Source organism: Camelina sativa, chromosome 16 (assembly GCF_000633955.1).
Source record: "Camelina sativa cultivar DH55 chromosome 16, Cs, whole genome shotgun sequence".
Lineage (NCBI taxonomy): Eukaryota > Viridiplantae > Streptophyta > Magnoliopsida > Brassicales > Brassicaceae > Camelina > Camelina sativa.
Window position 1 is genome coordinate 9473414 of NC_025700.1, and position 9612 is coordinate 9483025.

The window sequence follows — 9612 nt, forward strand, 5'->3', positions numbered from 1 at the left end:
CCTGAGTGAAGCGATATCCTTGCTGGAACCACTTACATCAGATGTGGTTGACTTTGTTCGTCAAGGTGCTATAATTGCCATGGCTATGGTGATGGTCCAAGTTAGTGAAGCACGCGATTCTCGCGTTGGAGCATTTAGGTTAGTGAGCTCTGATCTATTCAGCAATAACATGCAGATAAAATTCTACTTCTGAAAATTTCTCAGTCTTATATCTCCGGTACACCAAAGTTTGACTATGTTCTGTATCTTTTGTATTTTTTTGAGANATAGTTTTCGTATTATATTCTCAAAAATATTTTCTAGTTGATCTTATAGAACCTTGATTGTTGCAGGTTTTTCGATTACTTGTTAATGTTTACCAGAAGCAGGCTCCTTCTGATTATTTGAGTATTTGTCAATGCCTTATGTTCTTGGATGAACCACATGATGTTGCAAGCATATTGGAGAAGCTTCTTCATTCAGAGGACAAGGATGAAGCTTTACTGGCATTGCAAATCGCTTTTGATCTTGTAGAGAACGAGAACCATGGATTTCTCATGAGTGTTAGAAACAGCCTTCCAATGCCCAAGATCCTTCCTGTAGTAGCAGTTCAAGCTTCTGAAACCTCTACCGCTCAGAGGGAGAACACTGCAGGGAATCTCCAGATGACGGATGAAACAGATCCTGCAGATGCTGTCTACGCTGAGAGGTTAACAAAGATTAAGGGAATTTTATCTGGAGAGACATCAACACAGCTGACCTCCCAATTTCTTGATAAACATAACAAGTGAGGCAGTGAATTTCCCTTTTAGATTTTTATATCTCGATAGGATATTCTTTCTCCTAAGTCATTTCTTCCAGATAGTAACATGCTTCAGCGATGGCCATTTTTTTTCTGTAGATCATTCCTGTTTATCATGGAGACAAATGAACAGTCTGTTGAATCGTGGTGTCAGTCGAATGGTGCTGCAATATATGGTAATGCGATAATGCATGCTGGAACAGCAGAGGACACATTTTACAAGGAGAATTTGGTAAAAATATTACTATCCCTATCACTTTTTACTTGTTTCAACATACATGGCGCAGAAAAGTATAGAACCTTCTTATTATTTCCATTCATTTTTGGATTGGTAGGTTTGGCTAAGTAGGGCCACCAATTGGGCTAAGTTTAGTGCTATAGCGGGATTAGGTGTTATTCATAGAGGTCATCTACAACAAAGTAGGTCAGTGATGGCTCCATATTTGCCTCAAGGAGGAGCAGATGGTGGTGGGAGTCCTTACTCTGAAGGTGGTGCTTTATATGCCCTTGGCATTATTCATGCCAACCATGGCGAGGGAATCAGGCAATATCTTCGTGATAGCCTACGAAGTACTAGTGCTGAGGTAACCTTATCTTACCTCAAGATAGTCTTTTTGTTATATCACCAGAGAATATAGTATTTTTCTTAAGAGCATTAATTTTTTATCTGGAAATATATTGATGCAGGTTATTCAACATGGAGCTTGTTTAGGTCTTGGTTTGGCATCCTTTGGGACAACTGATGAATACATATATGAAGATATAAAAAAAGTGCTATACACTGACAGTGCAGTTGCTGGTGAAGCTGCCGGCATCAGCCTGGGTCTATTATTTGTTGGAACTACAACAAATAAGGCAAGTGAGATGCTCGCTTATGCTCACAAGACCCAGCATGAGAAGATAATAAGGTAATTTCAAGTCTGGGTATATTTCTGGTAAGTTCTTCAAAATGTTTCATTAATCATGTTTTTGTAGGGGACTGGCTCTAGGAACAGCTCTCACAGTATATGGTAGAGAAGAGGAAGCAGATATTTTGATTGAGCAGATGACTAGAGATCGTGATCCTATCATTCGTTGTGGTGGAATGTACGCACTGGCAATGGCTTACAGAGGAACTGCAAACAACAAAGCCATGCGTCAACTTCTGCACTTTGCTGTCTCTGATGTCTGTGACGATGTCAAAAGGACTGCTGTTCTCGCACTTGGATTCATCTTATACTCTGATCCAGAGCAGGTCACTCCATATTTCCTTTGTCTCAATAACATGTTGACTCTATATTCTGTTTCTCTAGTCCCTTCAGGGCTCTTGTTCTCAGATTCACTCATAATGGGTTTGCTGAATATTTCAACTGTAGACTCCCCGTATTGTATCCCTGCTTTCCCAGTCGTACAATCCGCATGTCCGCTATGGCGCAGCTCTTGCCGTAGGCATATCTTGTGCAGGAACTGGCCTGAGTGAAGCGATATCCTTGCTGGAACCACTTACATCAGATGTGGTTGACTTTGTTCGTCAAGGTGCTATAGTTGCCATGGCCATGGTGATGGTCCAAGTTAGTGAAGCAAGCGATTCTCGCGTTGGAGAATTTAGGTTAGTGAGCTCTGATCTATTCAATAACATGCAGATAAAATTCTACTTCTGAAAATTTCTCAGTCTTATATCTCTGGTACAACAAAGTTTGACTATGTTCTGTAACTTTTGTATTTTTTTGAAAGGGATATCTCTGGTAGACTAAACTTTGACCTCTTTTTTGCAGGCACCAACTTGACAAGATTTTACCCGAAGAGATTCCAGATGAAATGAGCACTATTACGGGAGCATTTTTGGCTTCAGGTATTCTTGAAGCTGGTGGAGGGAATGTGACAATACGACTTCTCTCTAAGACAAAACATGACAAAGTCACTGCGGTTGTTGGCCTTGCCATCTTCAGCCAGTTTTGGTATTGGTATCCGCTAATTTATTTCATATGCTTGGCGTTCTCACCAACCGCGTTCATCGGTTTGAACTACGATCTCAAATTCCCAAAGTTTGAATTCATGTCGCTCGCAAAACCATCTTTGTTTGAGTATCCAAAACGAACTGCNTGCAGATGCTGTCTACGCTGAGAGGTTAACAAAGATTAAGGGAATTTTATCTGGAGAGACATCAACACAGCTGACCTCCCAATTTCTTGATAAACATAACAAGTGAGGCAGTGAATTTCCCTTTTAGATTTTTATATCTCGATAGGATATTCTTTCTCCTAAGTCATTTCTTCCAGATAGTAACATGCTTCAGCGATGGCCATTTTTTTTCTGTAGATCATTCCTGTTTATCATGGAGACAAATGAACAGTCTGTTGAATCGTGGTGTCAGTCGAATGGTGCTGCAATATATGGTAATGCGATAATGCATGCTGGAACAGCAGAGGACACATTTTACAAGGAGAATTTGGTAAAAATATTACTATCCCTATCACTTTTTACTTGTTTCAACATACATGGCGCAGCAAAGTATATAACCTTCTTATTATTTCCATTCATTTTTGGATTGGTAGGTTTGGCTAAGTAGGGCCACCAATTGGGCTAAGTTTAGTGCTATAGCGGGATTAGGTGTTATTCATAGAGGTCATCTACAACAAAGTAGGTCAGTGATGGCTCCATATTTGCCTCAAGGAGGAGCAGATGGTGGTGGGAGTACTTACTCTGAAGGTGGTGCTTTATATGCCCTTGGCATTATTCATGCCAACCATGGCGAGGGAATCAGGCAATATCTTCGTGATAGCCTACGAAGTACTGATGTTGAGGTAACCTTATCTTTCTTCAAGATAGTCTTTTTGTTATATCACCAGAGAATATAGTATTTCTCTTAGAGCATTAATTTTTTATCTGGAAATATATTGATGCAGGTTATTCAACATGGATCTTGTTTAGGTCTTGGTTTGGCATCCTTTGGGACAGCTGATGAATACATATATGAAGATATAAAAAAAGTGCTATACACTGACAGTGCAGTTGCTGGTGAAGCTGCCGGCATCAGCATGGGTCTATTATTTGTTGGAACTACAACAAATAAGGCAAGTGAGATGCTCGCTTATGCTCACAAGACCCAGCATGAGAAGATAATAAGGTAATTTCAAGTCTGGGGATATTTCTGGTAAGTTCTTCAAAATGTTTCATTAATCATGTTTTTGTAGGGGACTGGCTCTAGGAACAGCTCTCACAGTATATGGTAGAGAAGAGGGAGCAGATACTTTGATTGAGCAGATGACTAGAGATCGTGATCCTATCATTCGTTGTGGTGGAATGTACGCACTGGCAATGGCTTACAGAGGAACTGCAAACAACAAAGCCATGCGTCAACTTCTGCACTTTGCTGTCTCTGATGTCTGTGACGATGTCAAAAGGACTGCTGTTCTCGCACTTGGATTCATCTTATACTCTGATCCAGAGCAGGTCACTCCATATTTCCTTTGTCTCAATAACATGTTGAGTCTATATTCTGTTTCTCCCTTCAGGGCTCTTGTTCTCAGATTCACTCATAATGGGTTTGCTGAATATTTCGACTGTAGACTCCCCGTATTGTATCCCTGCTTTCCCAGTCGTACAATCCGCATGTCCGCTATGGCGCAGCTCTTGCCGTAAGCATATCTTGTGCAGGAACTGGCCTGAGTGAAGCGATATCCTTGCTGGAACCACTTACATCAGATGTGGTTGACTTTGTTCGTCAAGGTGCTATAATTGCCATGGCTATGGTGATGGTCCAAGTTAGTGAAGCACGCGATTCTCGCGTTGGAGCATTTAGGTTAGTGAGCTCTGATCTATTCAGCAATAACATGCAGATAAAATTCTACTTCTGAAAATTTCTCAGTCTTATATCTCCGGTACACCAAAGTTTGACTATGTTCTGTATCTTTTGTATTTTTTTGAGAGGGATATCTCTGGTAGACTAAACTTTGACCTCTTTTTTGCAGGCACCAACTTGACAAGATTTTACCCGACGAGATTCCAGATGAAATGAGCACTATTACGGGAGCATTTTTGGCTTCAGGTATTCTTGAAGCTGGTGGAGGGAATGTGACAATACGACTTCTCTCGAAGACAAAACATGACAAAGTCACTGCGGTTGTTGGCCTTGCCATCTTCAGCCAGTTTTGGTATTGGTATCCGCTAATTTATTTCATATGCTTGGCGTTCTCACCAACCGCGTTCATCGGTTTGAACTACGATCTCAAATTCCCAAAGTTTGAATTCATGTCGCTCGCAAAACCATCTTTGTTTGAGTATCCAAAACGAACTGCGGTTGTTACCTCCAACACCGCCGCAAAATTACCAACTGCCCTGCTTTCAACCGCGGTGAAGGCTATTAAATCTAGGGATATAAACAAGACTGAAGCAGAGCAGAAGATTATCGCTGAAAAAGCAGCCAGTGCTGAAAAGTCTTTCAATGAAAGTGGAGCTGGAAAAGGCAAGTCATCAATTGAGAAGGTAACAGACACTATGCAGGTATAAGCAATCAAACTATTAACATCATCTAAACGCCAATGCAAGATCAGCAATCTGCATCTGCTCTGTCTTATGTTATGAATAGTATCTGTCTTGAGTCTTGATCATAAGTAGACTCTTACGATAGATTATCCATGTACTGGCAGGCTGATAGCGCAGCAACGGTGGAGAAGAAGGCTGAGTCAGAAGCAATGTTTGAGATTCTATGAAACCCGACGCGGGTAGTCCCTGCACAAGAGAAATACATAAAGTTTATGGAGAGCAGCAGATACGAACCGGTGAAGCTAGCTCCATCAGGGTTCGTCCTTCTAAAGGACTTGCATCCGCCGTATCCCAAGGTTCTCTTTATGACCACCGACACACCTACTTCAACGGCTGTCAAGCAAGGATCCACGCCAGTCTGAATACACATCATGGTTTTGTTTTGATTAGTGGGTAATTGTTGGTTTTTTTTGGTTAACATGGAACAGTTTGGAGATGTGGAATTTACTACAGTTCAAGATGGTGAAGGTAAAATACTTGACACTATAGAATAGAACACTGCTGAGCATGTTGCCTAAACCTCAAAAAGTATTATTGGCTACATAAAGTAGATTACGTCTAGTAATCACAGTCCTTTTTGTTGTCTAAGACTTCGATCTCAGAGAGGTTTGTTCCGTACCAAAACCTACGGAACATAGATTTTTGGTACGGAACATGATAGGGAGGTACATCATCTGTTGTTAATATTTTAAAAAGGAACATAGATTTTTCTTTCATCTGTTTATAAACTCGCAATGACATNCTGAGGTAACCTTATCTTACCTCAAGATAGTCTTTTTGTTATATCACCAGAGAATATAGTATTTTTCTTAAGAGCATTAATTTTTTATCTGGAAATATATTGATGCAGGTTATTCAACATGGAGCTTGTTTAGGTCTTGGTTTGGCATCCTTTGGGACAACTGATGAATACATATATGAAGATATAAAAAAAGTGCTATACACTGACAGTGCAGTTGCTGGTGAAGCTGCCGGCATCAGCCTGGGTCTATTATTTGTTGGAACTACAACAAATAAGGCAAGTGAGATGCTCGCTTATGCTCACAAGACCCAGCATGAGAAGATAATAAGGTAATTTCAAGTCTGGGTATATTTCTGGTAAGTTCTTCAAAATGTTTCATTAATCATGTTTTTGTAGGGGACTGGCTCTAGGAACAGCTCTCACAGTATATGGTAGAGAAGAGGAAGCAGATATTTTGATTGAGCAGATGACTAGAGATCGTGATCCTATCATTCGTTGTGGTGGAATGTACGCACTGGCAATGGCTTACAGAGGAACTGCAAACAACAAAGCCATGCGTCAACTTCTGCACTTTGCTGTCTCTGATGTCTGTGACGATGTCAAAAGGACTGCTGTTCTCGCACTTGGATTCATCTTATACTCTGATCCAGAGCAGGTCACTCCATATTTCCTTTGTCTCAATAACATGTTGACTCTATATTCTGTTTCTCTAGTCCCTTCAGGGCTCTTGTTCTCAGATTCACTCATAATGGGTTTGCTGAATATTTCAACTGTAGACTCCCCGTATTGTATCCCTGCTTTCCCAGTCGTACAATCCGCATGTCCGCTATGGCGCAGCTCTTGCCGTAGGCATATCTTGTGCAGGAACTGGCCTGAGTGAAGCGATATCCTTGCTGGAACCACTTACATCAGATGTGGTTGACTTTGTTCGTCAAGGTGCTATAGTTGCCATGGCCATGGTGATGGTCCAAGTTAGTGAAGCAAGCGATTCTCGCGTTGGAGAATTTAGGTTAGTGAGCTCTGATCTATTCAATAACATGCAGATAAAATTCTACTTCTGAAAATTTCTCAGTCTTATATCTCTGGTACAACAAAGTTTGACTATGTTCTGTAACTTTTGTATTTTTTTGAAAGGGATATCTCTGGTAGACTAAACTTTGACCTCTTTTTTGCAGGCACCAACTTGACAAGATTTTACCCGAAGAGATTCCAGATGAAATGAGCACTATTACGGGAGCATTTTTGGCTTCAGGTATTCTTGAAGCTGGTGGAGGGAATGTGACAATACGACTTCTCTCTAAGACAAAACATGACAAAGTCACTGCGGTTGTTGGCCTTGCAATCTTCAGCCAGTTTTGGTATTGGTACCCGCTAATTTATTTCATATGCTTGGCGTTCTCACCAACCGCGTTCATCGGTTTGAACTACGATCTCAAATTCCCAAAGTTTGACTTCATGTCGCTCGCAAAACCATCTTTGTTTGAGTATCCAAAACGAACTGCAGTTGTTACCTCCAACACCGCCGCAAAATTACCAACTGCCCTGCTTTCAACCGCGGTGAAGGCTATTAAATCTAGGGATATAAACAAGACTGAAGCAGAGCAGAAGATTATCGCTGAAAAAGCAGCCACAAAGTCTTTCAATGAAAGTGGAGCTGGAAAAGGCAAGTCATCAATTGAGAAGGTAACAGACACTATGCAGGTATAAGCAATCAAACTATTAACATCATCTAAACGCCAATGCAAGATCACCAATCTGCATCTGCTCAGTCTTATGTTATGAATAGTATCTGTCTTGAGTCTTGATCATAAGTAGACTCTTACGATAGATTATCCATGTACTGGCAGGCTGATAGCGCAGCAACGGTGGAGAAGAAGGCTGAGTCAGAAGCAATGTTTGAGATTCTGTGCAACCCGACGCGGGTGGTCCCTGCACAAGAGAAATACATAAAGTTTATGGAGAGCAGCAGATACGAACCGGTGAAGCTAGCTCCATCAGGGTTCGTCCTTCTAAAGGACTTGCATCCGCCGTATCCCAAGGTTCTCTTTATGACCACCGACACACCTACTTCAACGGCTGTCAAGCAAGGATCCACGCCAGTCTGAATACACATCATGGTTTTGTTTTGATTAGTGGGTAATTGTTGGTTTTTTTTGGTTAACATGGAACAGTTTGGAGATGTGGAATTTACTACAGTTCAAGATGGTGAAGGTAAAATACTTGACACTATAGAATAGAACACTGCTGAGCATGTTGCCTAAACCTCAAAAAGTATTATTGGCTACATAAAGTAGAGTACATCTAGTAATCACAGTCCTTTTTGTTGTCTAAGACTTCGATCTCAGAGAGGTTTGTTCCGTACCAAAACTTGGTAAGGTCACTTCCTGTCATTTCTCATCGGATGGGAAATTCTTGGCGAGCGCTGGACATGATAGGGAGGTACATCATCTGTTGTTAATCTTTGAAAAAGGAACATAGATTTTTCTTTCTTCTGTTGATAAACTCGCAATGACATAACGACTAAAGATCATCTGGGTAACTATAAGATCTTGTTTGTTAAAGAGCAGATAAAGTGGATGCTTATTTCTTATTGTTGCTAGGTGTTCATCTGGAACATGGAAACAGGTCACGCTGAGACCAGTCCTGACGTACATGCGGATATTATCACTGATGTTCGCTTCAGATCCAATTCAACTCTACTTGCAACAGCATCAATCGACCAAACTATAAAATTCTGGGATGCTTNGCAAGTGAGATGCTCGCTTATGCTCACAAGACCCAGCATGAGAAGATAATAAGGTAATTTCAAGTCTGGGTATATTTCTGGTAAGTTCTTCAAAATGTTTCATTAATCATGTTTTTGTAGGGGACTGGCTCTAGGAACAGCTCTCACAGTATATGGTAGAGAAGAGGAAGCAGATATTTTGATTGAGCAGATGACTAGAGATCGTGATCCTATCATTCGTTGTGGTNTGTGATGTCCCTTGACTTTCACCCTAAGAAAACCGAGTTGCTTTGCTCTTGTGATAGCAGCGGTGTAATCCGCTACTGGAACACCGATACATATTCTTCTCTTGATACTTTTAAGGCAAGCTTCACAACTTTCTCTTACCACTCTCCACCATTGACCTCTGCTTTCCAATCTTTTAGACTTTCCGAGCAGGAGGAAAAAGGGTCTATTACGCAGGTCCGGTTCGAGCCACAAGATGGAAAATATCTTGCTACAGCTGTAGAAGAATTCGTGTCAATTGTGGATGTTNGTCTATATTCTGTTTCTCCCTTCAGGGCTCTTGTTCTCAGATTCACTCATAATGGGTTTGCTGAATATTTCGACTGTAGACTCCCCGTATTGTATCCCTGCTTTCCCAGTCGTACAATCCGCATGTCCGCTATGGCGCAGCTCTTGCCGTAAGCATATCTTGTGCAGGAACTGGCCTGAGTGAAGCGATATCCTTGCTGGAACCACTTACATCAGATGTGGTTGACTTTGTTCGTCAAGGTGCTATAATTGCCATGGCCATGGTGATGGTCCAAGTTAGTGAAGCACGCGATTCTCGCGTTGGAG

General features: G+C 41.2%; 2 protein-coding genes and 1 pseudogene across 2 annotated transcripts; all 3 read left to right on the forward strand.

The window, feature by feature from the left end:
- LOC109125174 (26S proteasome non-ATPase regulatory subunit 1 homolog B-like) lies at positions 80-2884 on the forward strand. The gene is made up of 9 exons (XM_019237732.1): positions 80-138; positions 205-217; positions 333-688; positions 881-1013; positions 1117-1365; positions 1469-1689; positions 1757-2015; positions 2137-2369; positions 2536-2884. Exons 1-9 carry the CDS (start codon positions 80-82, stop codon positions 2882-2884), a joined length of 1872 nt encoding a protein of 623 aa, XP_019093277.1.
- On the forward strand, positions 3096-5869 carry LOC104753528 (annotated as a pseudogene).
- On the forward strand, positions 5765-8687 carry LOC104753529 (26S proteasome non-ATPase regulatory subunit 1 homolog A-like). The gene is made up of 8 exons (XM_010475771.1): positions 5765-5773; positions 6156-6376; positions 6444-6702; positions 6824-7056; positions 7223-7748; positions 7895-8258; positions 8380-8486; positions 8648-8687. The coding sequence occupies exons 1-6, from the start codon at positions 5765-5767 to the stop codon at positions 8150-8152; spliced, it is 1506 nt and encodes a 501-aa protein (XP_010474073.1). The 3' UTR covers positions 8153-8258; positions 8380-8486; positions 8648-8687.

What these genes read in the sequence shown, in the direction of transcription:
- LOC104753529 (XM_010475771.1), top strand. An exon ending in TCTCGCGTTGGAGAATTTAG is followed by an intron (nt 7,057 to 7,222) that starts GTTAGTGAGCTC and finishes TCTTTTTTGCAG; the next exon opens with GCACCAACTTGACAAGATTT. An exon ending in AGGTAACAGACACTATGCAG is followed by an intron (nt 7,749 to 7,894) that starts GTATAAGCAATC and finishes ATGTACTGGCAG; the next exon opens with GCTGATAGCGCAGCAACGGT.